The 12500-nt window shown below is 49.1% G+C and overlaps 1 protein-coding gene across 1 annotated transcript in view; it reads right to left on the reverse strand.

The window, feature by feature from the left end:
- Window positions 1-334: 334 nt before the first annotated feature.
- LOC130387144 (zinc finger protein GLIS1-like) overlaps window positions 335-12500 on the reverse strand; it is a 19938-nt gene continuing 7772 nt past the window's right edge. The window contains exons 2-5 of the mRNA XM_056596137.1: window positions 11784-12500; window positions 7046-7207; window positions 4365-4472; window positions 335-619 (exon numbers count right to left, since the gene is read on the reverse strand). The exon at window positions 11784-12500 is cut by the window's right edge and continues 501 nt beyond it. Of these exons, the coding sequence (XP_056452112.1) occupies window positions 335-619; window positions 4365-4472; window positions 7046-7207; window positions 11784-12500 (1272 nt within the window). The remainder of the gene's footprint in view (window positions 620-4364; window positions 4473-7045; window positions 7208-11783) is intronic.

Raw genomic sequence — 12500 nt, forward strand, 5'->3', positions numbered from 1 at the left:
AAGGACTGGAAAGGAGAAGGAAATAAGCGTCTGAGGTCCACGCTGAAAAGTTAAGATAAATCAGTGTGAACAAGCAACCGAGTAAGAATGATAGTCTACATTATATTTCATCTATCCTCTCTCTTTCAATGTTGGAGCCGTGCTGCCATGGTAACCTATCTGATCTCCCCTTTCTTACGTGTACACGTGTGCCTTGTAGCTGTCCCGTGTTCTGTATCCATGATACAGAGCACAATCTCAGGATCTGCTTCTTTCTTTCCTGTCTGTCGGTCCATTTGCTCTGTCATTACTTTGCGCATTTTCTCTGCATCCTGCAGCACTTTCAGCTGCATCGTCACGCGTGCAAGATGCCGAATAAACAAAGCTTTGCATCCTCATCATCCTCATCATCCTCATCATCCTCATCCTTATTATCATTCTCAGTACGCTGTCGACGGCGTCCGACCTGACCTGCGAAGCCGTCCGTTCCGGGCCCGGGCTCGGGGCCGCCCTTCATCCCGGCCGCAGGGTTCTGCTGGTTGCCGACGGCGACGCCGCCACCGCCGCTGGCGACGTGGAGGTGCTGCCGGGCGAGGCAGTAGCTCAGCATGTCCGACTCTAACATGGAGGGCAGCGGGGCCTGTGGCGGACGGGAGAGGGAGACACCCAGAGGGGTGAGCCCAGGGATTCAACGCAATTAGTGTCATTTATTGGTGCATGACTTTGAGGTTACTGTTTGACTCCGTTATGTTTTATGAATCGGGGACATTGGGCACTTCACGCTAGACTTTGCACAGAAGAGATTTCGGGCTTAAGATGAGTACAGCGTTAAGCCGTGGCGGGCAAATCTCCCAACCCGCAACGAGATCAGAAGTGTCCATTTAGTTTGAAACTGACAGATAGGACTGAACACAACCTCCTTTGGATCATCGATCGTCTTTATTTGATTTGCAATTGTTAGGGAAGGCTCAAGAGAGGGCATTCTAACAGTAATTTGATTCGCCAGCACGGCCGTAAACAGCGCAGAATCTGCGTGCGTGAGTGCGAAGACGTGCAATTTGATCAAAGCCGCTGCTGAGCTCCCTATAACAACAACATGTATTCACCCAACGGCAGATGAATAACGCATTGTCCTGCTCATTGTCCATTACTCCGATCTGTTAGAGATACAGTGTGTTCTCATCACAGCGGCCGTTCTTACTGTTGCATTCTGGCAGAACGGAAACTTTGTAGAAGATGCCTGGTTCTCATTCTTTTGTTGTTGTTACTTTTCGCTTTGGTACAGCTTTAGCCCGGTGACCAAAATCCCCAACTTTCTCTGGGTGACACCATCCCTGAACGGTCTAGAACAATGGCCCTGTGTACCATGCAGCTTTAAGGCAGCGTACCACACGGGCCGAGGCAGCGCCCAAAATGGGCCATCTCCAGAACAACACACCCAACCAACCACACACCCAACCAACCACTCACCCAACCAACCACACACCCATCCACACATCCATCACAACCAACCAACCACACACCCAACCAACCACACACCCAACCAACCACACCCAACCAACCACACCCAACCAACCACACACCCAACCAACCACACACCCAACCAACCACACAACCATTACACCCAAACTCACACAACAACACACCTATTACAGAGACCTAACCACACACCCAACCAACCACACGCCCATAACACCAGACCAACCAATCACCACACCAACCCCAGGCCAACCACTCATCCATTCCACCACACACCCGGCCAACCACTCATCCCCTCCCCCGTCCTCCCAGACATTTCCATTTCCTGTGCTTCCGGTTTCAGATGAAATGCATTTTTTTTCTTTTCTTCTTAATGCTAAATGGAAAACACGCCCAGGAGACGTCCATCATACGGTGCAGCACACAGGAAGAAGCAGAACCTGTTCCGTCTGACGTGGAGGTCTCAAGGCGAGCTTTGAGACCTCCACACCGGTTCACAAACTGGACGCACGGTCGCACCAAAGATAGTTTGGTGCAGAAACTGCAAAGGCAGCGTCCACAGGGTCGTTAGTCTGCGTTCAGAGTCGTTAGTCTGCGTTTAGGGTCGTTAGTCTGCGTTTAGGGTCGTTAGTCTGCGTTTAGGGTCGTTAGTCTGCGTTCAGAGTCGTTAGTCTGCGTTCAGAGTCGTTAGTCTGCGTTTAGGGTCGTTAGTCTGCGTTCAGAGTCGTTAGTCTGCGTTTAGGGTTGTTAGTCTGCGTTTAGAGTCGTTAGTCAGTGTATGGTACAACTGGACTATGAACCGGCCTTAACCAACCAACCAACTCAACCAACTCGCCACCAACTAACCAACCAACCACACAGACTCAACCACCAAAATAACCAACCAACCAACCAACCAACCAACCACGCACACTCAACCTCCCAAATAACCAACCACACACTCTAACTAACTCACCAGCAACCAACCAGCGTATCAACCACAGATGCAACCAACTAACCAACCCACCACAGACTCATCCACTTAACCAACTGATTAATGAACCAACCACACACACACACCCGCCCAACCAACCAACGGCCCAAACACAACAAAACAAGACAAGAAAATCATAAACATTCAAAGAACCAAAAGAACAAGCACAGCCGGATTTGGGACATTGGGCATCGGCGCTGTGATAAGCGGCAGTAATGGGAGTGACTCATGGGCTTTCCAGCGGAACGCTGCGATAGTTACCAGCATTCCCTTTGATATCCGGGAGTCCCATGTGGACCGGGTCCAGGCACAAAGCTCTCTGGTTCGGGCTGCGTTCGCCGTGTCACTACTTACACAGCACAGCAGGTTCTGCTTAAGGCCGTTGTGCGCCTGACGTGCATGGGAATACAAAGACGAGCTCCAGCGTGGACGACGCTCCATAGAAAACAAACACATCCCAGATAGCAATGGGATGGGGGGGGGGGCACGGAACAATAGCTTTACTATTCTCACTTCCAGGGATCAGTGTGTGTGTGTGTGTGTGTTAGGGGGGGGTTTGTGTGTGCGTGTTAGTGTGTGAGTGTGTGAGTGAGTTTAATATTGTTCCCTGTCCAGTAAATACTTCTATTGTAGCAAACATCACTGACACATATGTACGCAGGCATATTCTACTCTCTCTTTTTTTTATTTCTGTAACTATTTTGTATTTATATAACTTGGCAGCATTTCCCTTCAGGGTATGTAGGACAATTACACAGTGTGTGTATGCTTATGTACGTATGTATGCAGAGTGTGTATGTGTGTGTGTATGTGTGTGCATGCATGTGTGTGTGCCTGTTGGTATGTATGTGTGTGTGTGTGTGTGTTTGTGCGTGTGTTTGTATGTAAGTATGTGTGTGTGTGTGTGTGTGTGTATGTGCATGTGCGTTTGTCTGTGTGTGCATGTGCGTGTGTGTTTGTGTGCATGTGTGTGTGTGTGTGTGTGTGTGTGTGTTTGTGTGTGTGTGTGTGTGTGTGTGTGTGCGTGTGTTTGTGTGACTGTGTGTGTGTTTGTGTGACTGTGTGTGTGACTGTGTGTGTGTGTGTGTGTGTGTGTGTGTGTGTGTGTGTGTGTGTGTGTGTTTGTGTGTGTGTGTGTGTTAGGGCTGGGACGACGCGTCGACGTAATCGACGACGTCGACGCATAAATTACGTCGACGCGAAAAATGCGCGTCGATTTAAAAAAAAAAAAAAAGAAAAAAAAAGAAGAAAAAAAAAAAAAAGATGGGCGGCGCCGGGGCGTAGTTGCAACGCGAGTGGCTCCTCAGACTTTCATAAGTGCAAGGCGCCAAAAAAGGAGATGCCTTTCCATTCTAGCAACACGGCAATTCACCAGCACCTGAAGAGGCGCCACCCGGTAGCAGCTGCAGATGACCGAGCACCGTAGAATTCTAAGAATGCATTACTTTGCACTTTTATATTGGAATTTAAAGGCAATAAACATGTATTGAAATGTTAAGGAATTCATATTTTATCATTCAGATATGTAAATCAACATGTATAAATTGCTATTAGTCAATTAATGGGGAGATAATCGAGAATCGAATCGAAATCGAATCGGACTGAAAAAATGAATCGTTAGATGAATCGATGCATCGAAAAAATAATCGCTAGATTAATCGTTTAAAAAATAATCGTTTATCCCAGCCCTAGTGTGTGTGTGTGTGCGTGTGTTTGTGTGACTGTGTGTGTGACTGTGTGACTGTGTGTGTGTGTGTGTGTGTGTGTGTGTGTGCCTGTGTGACTGTGTGTGTGTGTGTGTGTGTGTGTGTGTGTGTGTGTGTGTGTGTGTGTGTGTGTGTGTGTGTGTGTGTGTGACTGTGTGTGTGTGTGTGTGTGTGTGACTGTGTGTGTGTGTGTGTGTGTGTGTGTGTGTGTGTGTGTGTGTGTGTACCTCTCTCTCCGGGTGGCCCCGGGCCGCGTGGGACTTGACGTGCTTGCGCAGGGAGCTGGGGTCCGTGTAGCGCTTGGTGCATCCGGGGACCTGGCAGGCATACGGCTTCTGAGGGCGAGGTCAGAACCGGCAGGTCAGTCAGAACAACACCAGAGGAGACGCAGGAGAACCAGGCAGAGAACCAGGCAGAGAACCAGGCAGAGAACCAGGCAGAGAACCAGGCAGAGAACCAGGCAGAGAACGAAATTGAGTGCAGGGTGACGGAAAATAAAAATAAATATGGAGTTAGGAATTTGGAAATATTTCAGTTAACAGAATACTGTCCTTTGTTATCGCAGGCAGTGAACCTCTCAGTGCTAACCGTTACCAAACTGACGATAAAGTGTAGTTATAGCATAATAAGATTATAACTAGAACAAAAGGCTTGTTGAACAAAGATAAAATGTTGACTCACTTCACTTTTCATCTGTTTGCGTGAGGAGGAAGGGAAAAAACTGGTAGTAAAATAATGGAATACAGATTTGTATTTGTTGACTCTTTTTTATTAAAAAAACAGGAATACCAAATGTATGTGTTAAAGCTAAAGCCTTTATTGGCTGCTACACAGGCAGAAATACAAATCGAAGATCTGCGTTTTTATATTGTTGCAATTAAATGAAATATCGCATCCAACATACATTTAGACGTGAAAAAAACATTGAGTTATGGCTAACAAAATGTGTCGGTGTTGAGCAACTCCTGCTCAACGTTGCTGCCCTCGGAACGCTTAAATGTAAAATAATAAATAATAAATCAACTTCAGGTTCATGTATATCTGCCAAATGAAGTCTTTCCAGCTGTCTGTCCCACAAACACAAACCGCTGCATCGCAACGCTCAACAGCAACCTATTTTAAGTCTGTTTGCTCTTGCAGTAATATCTATCACATTACGTATCCCAGCGAGATGGAACGTCTTATTGTATCTACGGAATATAGATTTGTCAATCTGCAGTTATGCGTTCCAAAATAATAATTAAAAAAGCCAGCGTGTCATAAATCCGCCAGAGCTCTGACACCAGTTTCCATCCCATGATTAAGGACTCCGAGCTCGGGGCCAGCTGTTAATCTCACGTTTATTAGCCGGTTCAAAACCATAAAAGAATTCAGGAAAATGGCTTATGTCTCATGTCGTGGTGCCCGCCACATCATCTCATGTACCATTCTATCCGCTCTCCCAAAGACACCCGCAATGAAATCGGAGATGTGTTTTTTCATTTTTTTTGGATTACTGGAATATACTCGCCTCGGCGTCATTAAGAATAGTAAAACGGGGCTTTATGGCAGGATTCTGCTAATAGCATGTTGATGCGCCGTGTTGTGGAATGTTTTAAATGCATCTCACGCTGTTGTGTGCTCAATAAAACAAGAAGGAAGAGCGCAATAGGAGTCGGGCACAACTAATTTATGTTTTTTTTAAGTGTGTTTGTGTGTGTGTGTGGTGTGTGTGTGTGTGTGTGTGTGTGTGTGTGTGTGTGTGTGTGTGTGTGTGTGTGTGTGTGTGTGTGTGTGTGTGTGTGTGTGAGCGTGCGTGCGTGCGTGTGTGTGCGTGTGTGTGTGTGTGTGTGTGTGTGTGTGTGAGCGTGTTTGCAAGCTTTCATGCATTTTACCTGGACTGTACTTAAGAGGAGCTGAAGTAGCCCTGCACCAATCAGAGAGCAGCTTGCCCGCTAGAGGCCTGCTCCTGCACCAATCAGAGAGCAGCTTGCGACCACAGAGGGCTGCGATGATTTTTTGACTGCTGTGATTATGACATCACTTCCGGTTGGATGAAATTGGTCATACTAGGTCTGATTATGTCATCACTCCGGAGTTGACTAAATGCAGTTAACTTAATTTATCCTGGAATTTATGGAATACGGTCTGTGTGTGTGTGCGCGTGTGTGTGTGTGTGTATTTGTGTGTGTGTATGTGTGTGTGTTTGTGTGTCGGTCACATGTGTGTGTGTGTTTGTGTGTGTATGTGCATGTCTGTGACAGTGTTAAAGTGTCTTTGTTTTTCCCTTATGTGAGCAAGCTTGTATGTGTGTGTGTGTATTTGTGAACGTGCGTGCGTGCGCATGTGTGTATTTTTAACTGTGCGTGCGTTTGTGTGCTTGCGTTTGTGTGTTTTTAATTGTGTGCGTGCGTGCGTGCATGTGTGTGCGTTTTTACTCTGTGCGTGTGTGTGCTTGTTCCTAATTGTGTGCGTGCGTGCAGGTTAGTGTTTTTACTGTGTGTGTGCGTGTGTGTGTTTCTAACTGTGTACGTGTGTGTGTTACTAATTGTGTGCATGCGTGCAGGTGTGTGTGTTTGACTGTGTGTGTGCGTGTGTGTTTCTAACTGTGTGCCTGCGTGTGTGTGCTTGTTCCTAATTGTGTGCGTGCGTGCAGGTGTGCGTTTTAACTGTGTGTGTGCGTGTGTCTGTTTCTAACTGCGTGAGTGTGTGCGTGCGTGCGTGCGTGCGTGTGTGTGTGTGTGTGTGTTTCTAACTGTGTGTGCGTGTGTGTGTGTTTCTAACTGTGTGTGTGTGTGTGTGCGTGCGTGCGTGCGCACACGCTCGTGTGTGTGTTTCTAACTGTGTGCGTGCGTCTGTGTGTTTCTAACTGTGTGCGTGAGTGTGTGTGCGTGCGTGCGCGCGTGTGTGTGTGTGTGTGCGTGCCCACCGTGTCGAGGTGCGTGCGCTGGTGCTTGGCGCGGTCGCTGGAGTTGCTGAAGGCCTTCAGGCAGCCGGGGTGCTGGCACACGTAAGGCTTCTCCCCCGTGTGGCTGCGCAGGTGGATCTTCAGGTTCTCCAGCCGCGAGAAGGCCTTGGAGCAGCCCTCGAACTGCAGGGAACACACACAGACCGACACAGGGTCACACCACGGGGTCACACCACGGGGTCACACCACGGGGGAACCAGGGGGACGGCGTCGGACGCAACGCTTCACTGGGGTGGCGTTGGGTAACACAGGGCTTGGTCCTAACACTCATTATTGGTCTGCTCCTGCTCTCTCTCTCTCTCTCTCTCTCCTCTCTCTCTCTCTCTCTCTTCTCTCTCTCTCTCTCTCTCTCTCTCTCTCTCTCTCTCTCTCTCTCTCTCTCTCTCTCTCTCTCATCGTGAACGTGATATGTAGGCATAGGATGTATTTTGGTGCTTAGGCTGAGAGAGAGAGAGAGAAGAGAGAGAGAGAGAGAGAGAGGAGAGGAGAGAGAGAGAGAGAGAGAGAGAGAGAGAGAGAGAGAGAGAGAGAGAGAGAGAGGGAGAGAGAGAGAGACGCCACATTAAGTGCTTTGAGCTCTGGCCTGTGAATATACTATAATGTTTACATTTTCACTCATCTACTCATTGAAATCGGTTGGGAAATGTTCACACTATCGTGCTTCTAAGAGAGAAACGGCAGCTCCTCCTCCGATCACTTGTAGACGTTCACATTCTAAGAGAGGCCGGTCTTTATGCCTCTTCAATGTGTACTATCCAGAGGTATGACTCCTCCCCTGACGCTGCCCGGGTACATAAAAGGAGCAGACCCCTCATTAGTGCTATGAGAGACACCTGTGTTCCTCCTGCAGCGAGACAGCTCTGTCTTCAGGGTGACGGTTCATTGTGTACAAACCCCTTGGACAATCGAATGCATTTGGGATTTAAATCTCATTTAGAGCCAAGGTAATCTTTTCTCTCTTTCTCTCGTACAAAGAACAGATCTCGGTATGTGAGGGATGCATTTCACAAGGAGAACATTTAATTACCTTGGAGGCCTACCTGCTGTATACCAACATATACACAAGCACCGTGACACCATGGAAACTGATACCAATAAACACTCTCACTGCACACACCAACGCACACACGCCTACACAAAGGCATGCACGTGCATGCACAAACACACTTGTATATGCACACTTATACACACACTTATACACAAACGCATGCACACGCTGACACACGCGTGCACGAACACGCAACAACAAACCTACACACACACGCCTACACAAACACACCTACACACAAACACATGCCTACACAAACAAACCACACACACACACACACACACACACACACACACACACACACACACACACACTCAGAGGGCACTAAAAGAGTGAGAAGAGGTTCCGTGGTGGACTCTGGTGAAAGCGTTTTCCTTGGCCATGTCCCAAGCTCAAAGTAACCGCTACACTCTGCTAGCATCCAGCGGCTCTCATGTAGCTCCAGCTCCGACAGCGCGTCCTGCCACACGGCGTTCACACAAAAATGCTACTTCTTTGACGCAGGAAACGCTATGGCCAAAAGTCGGACAAAACGCGGAGTCACTGTTTCAAAATATCCGCATAGATGTGATTCTCTTCCATTAACAATATATGAAGACATGCTGAGGTTCTTTGTTTTTATAGGTCTTGACAATGTCACTGTTATTATAGGAATTGCAAAATATGATGTTTTGTTTCAAGGAAAAAAAAAAAACTTGATTTAATAATAGCCCGCGGAATCACGGCCAAGCATTGTTTGGAGAAGAAAAAGAATCAAAACAATTTAAGCTTGTGGATAGAAATACTTTTAAAGAGTAGCTCCACAGACATTGGAAGCTTATGAGATTAGGATGTGGTCTTGGAAGGGGACATATTGTGTTATGGCAAACCACTGTTAAAACAGCTCCGGGGTGTTCAGAATTCAACCCAGGTACTGGTAGCCTACAGTATAATAAGACCCTGTGTCTTGTAATGAAAAATCTCAGCCTCTTCCCAGCCGGTCCTCAGGGAGCGTGCTACGGCACTTACCTAATGCTCATTCCACGGGTTTTATTTGGAGCTGCTAATGAGCCAATAAATGTCTTTCAGTTCATTTACTTTAACAAGCTCTGATACAAAAGACAGAGGCAGCACTGGATTGATCCAGCGCTAGAGAGAGCAAACTGAATGCCTGCGAGAGGAAAATTAAACAATAAGAATACAACGGATCAACCCGCTGTGATGTTTTATGGATGATGGTGAACGGTGATCACAGCAGTACTAACACACACACCTATATGAGCTTCTACACACCTTCACACACTAGCAGGCACGCACACACATACACTCACACACACACACAGTCGCAGGCATACACACACACATGCATGAATGCACAAACACACCCATACACTAGCAGGCAACGAAACACACATACACACACACACACACACACACTAGCAGGCATACACACGCATGCATGCACACACACACACACACACACACACACACACACACACACACACACACACACACACACACACACACACACACACACACACACCACACACACACACACACACACACACACAGATAAAACCCTAATGCCTGATGAGGTTTCATGTGTGTGGTAAGGCCTACTGATGGTGTAATATTCTATATACTGGTGTAATCGGATAACCATAAACATTTCAACGAGGACATCATGTCACTTTTCAACAACTTCCAGGCCGTCACACTTTAGGTTCATCAATCACCTTTATTGGGCAGAGGGTTATTGGAATGGAAGTGGTTGAACCAAAGGACACTACTGCATATGCATTCAATCTCGCCCATTCTAATCCCTTTCCCCTCAATGTTAACGACAGTTTAAAAGAAACAGAGAGAAAAAAGAAATCACACAATGAAACATTATCCATGAGATTATACGTGTCTTCTAAGAAGAAACACATTTCCTGTGTCTTTAGCTGGTTACCAAATTAAGCACAGCTTTATCTCAGCTCTTCAGATTTAATCGATTGATGGGCTTTTTTGCCGGGGTACGTCAGCATGGGTTTGAATCCCCACACAGCCTCTCTGTATGTTAAGGATGGGAATAGGACATCACTGAGAATGCTCTGTCTATTTCTCTTCCCCGAAAATACCACATTGTTGACGTCAGTGTTCTGCAAAGACATCAATTTTAATGACATTCCTATTCTTTTCCCTTGACTGCATTCCTCTGACCTCAAGAAGCAAAAATACCCACAGATGCACTGATCTTCAGGTTGGGATTCAACAGAGACACGGATAATGTGTGATATTGTCAGGTGATATTTTTGTACTTGGTTTCCCAGGCGTGTCTTATCATCAGAGTTAATAGGTGTTGGCTCTCCCTCTGAAAGACTGCATGCGTCTGGATATTAATGTTTTAACACATTCAAGCATCTGTGAGCGCCACGATAATAACATAGGCACGCTGGCTGCGAGGGATTCTCTGGTGATGAATGCAGGGAAAATGTCTGGAGAGTTTGAGTGTACGGTCTGAAAAATGACAGCTCAGCTCGAGCCCTGACGTTATGAGCCGGTAAATGAGCAGGAATTAATTAGCAAACACTGAGTTCATTCATAAGAATTAATAACGTTTCCATACGACCGCCCCGGCAATAACTTGGTTCTTGCATTTGGGACCCAGCAGCGTAGAGAATTGAAACGACAGCTTCCGCTTTGGGACGGTTGGACGTCATTCCACTGGGATTAATATCTCCTTTCTGTCATCAATGCCTTTCAGGCATTGCATTTCGTCTTATTAATCATGCACAGGCCACACAAACACATTAATATGTTTACACGCTGGCGGCGTATGAGGTCATTTGGATGCACAAATGTTATTTTAATACGAAACAGGCCCCTGCCATTTCAGCTTGTGGATTAGGGACAGACAGCTAGCATGCGAGGGGTGTGACGGGGGAAACTAACGGGTGTGTTGGTCACATCTCATTGACAGCCACATGGAGATGGACTTTACAAGAAATACACAGGTTCCTTATGTGACGGTGGGATTCCGCCCATACCGATTGGCCCGGTTTGCGTGTCAGAGAGTATTTAACTGTAGCCAGAGTTGTGGGTGAAGGAGGCTTGGGGTCATTGTTGAACCTCATAGGACAAGGTTGTCAGTCGGCTCTGTGGGCACTAGGACAGGAGAACACCTTAAGGTGCTTGCACGCCGCCGCGCGGCAACCGCCCTTATCACCGCCTCGCTGCCGGAGGGTTCAGCGCGGCGGTGTGAAGGCCCCGGCGCTTTCAAAAGCGGCTGCTGCTGCTGCCGCCGAAAGTTTAAACACGGGGAAAGCTGAGCGGTAGGGCAAAAGCTGAGCGGTAGGGCAAAATCTGAGCGCGGTCACGTGGGCGGCAATCGCTTCCTGGTTTACAGCCGCTTTTGTAACCTCCCCTCTACCGCCCTTCCCTCATTGAAATGAACGGAGGCGGCGAGTTGCCGCGCGGCGGTGTGAAAGCAGCTTTAAGGTCTTTAGGTGCCGGAAGTTAAAAATAATTTGGGAGGCGCACGTCCGGCCCATGCGGAGGACGCAAGGAGCGTCCGCAAGGACGTAAGGGGTCCGTAAACCCCCTTGCGTTGCGTGGATGTTGGACCATAATCAGCCCTTTAGAGGGAGCTAAACCGTAGAAGCACGTCGACAAAGGGAACAGACTTACCATACATTTATTCGGCTTCTCCCCCGAATGCACCCTCATGTGGATGAGCAGCTTGTAGCGGGCGTTGAACGGCTTGTGGCGCCGCACGCAACCCGCCCAGAAGCACGTGAACTCCTCCCCCTTGCGCTGGTCGATGTGCGCCTTCTCGATGTGCCGGACCAGCTCCTCCTGGTGGTCGTAGGCGGCGCTGCACTCCGCCCAGCGGCAGAGCTGGCCCTCCGGCTCCTCCGCCGCCGCCCCGTGGCTCCCGGGGGCGTCGCCGGAGCGCCGCGGGGAGCGGCCGCCGTCGGGGGGGTCCCCCGGGTCGAGGCCCGGCTCGGGCGGGGCCCGCTGGCTCTGGTAGAAGGGCCCGCCCCTCTGCTGGCAGGCGGGGGGGAAGCGCTCCGCCTTGCAGGGCGCGGGGTGGTCCGCCGGCTCCTGCTTGATGGGGGGCGGGGGGAAGTCGTCCCGGGGGCCCTGGCGCTGGCGGGGGTCCTCGGCGAGGGCCATCCCGCGGCCCGCAGCCGGGAACCCGCGGAGCGGCGACATCAGGGCCGGGTGGGAGGGGGGCGAGGAGAAACACTGGGCGGGGCCACCGGGGGGGGAGGGGGAGGAGCCCAGCAGACAGGAAGTGGCTGCGGGGGGCCAGGTGTAGCCCTCGTGCCTCCGGGGGCCGTGTTTGGGCTCCGCCGGCGCCCCGGGGCCGGCGTCCGGGTCGGCCCGGGCGGGGGAGGGGTT

This window comes from Gadus chalcogrammus, chromosome 8, assembly GCF_026213295.1.
Source record: "Gadus chalcogrammus isolate NIFS_2021 chromosome 8, NIFS_Gcha_1.0, whole genome shotgun sequence".
Taxonomy (NCBI): Eukaryota; Metazoa; Chordata; class Actinopteri; order Gadiformes; family Gadidae; genus Gadus; species Gadus chalcogrammus.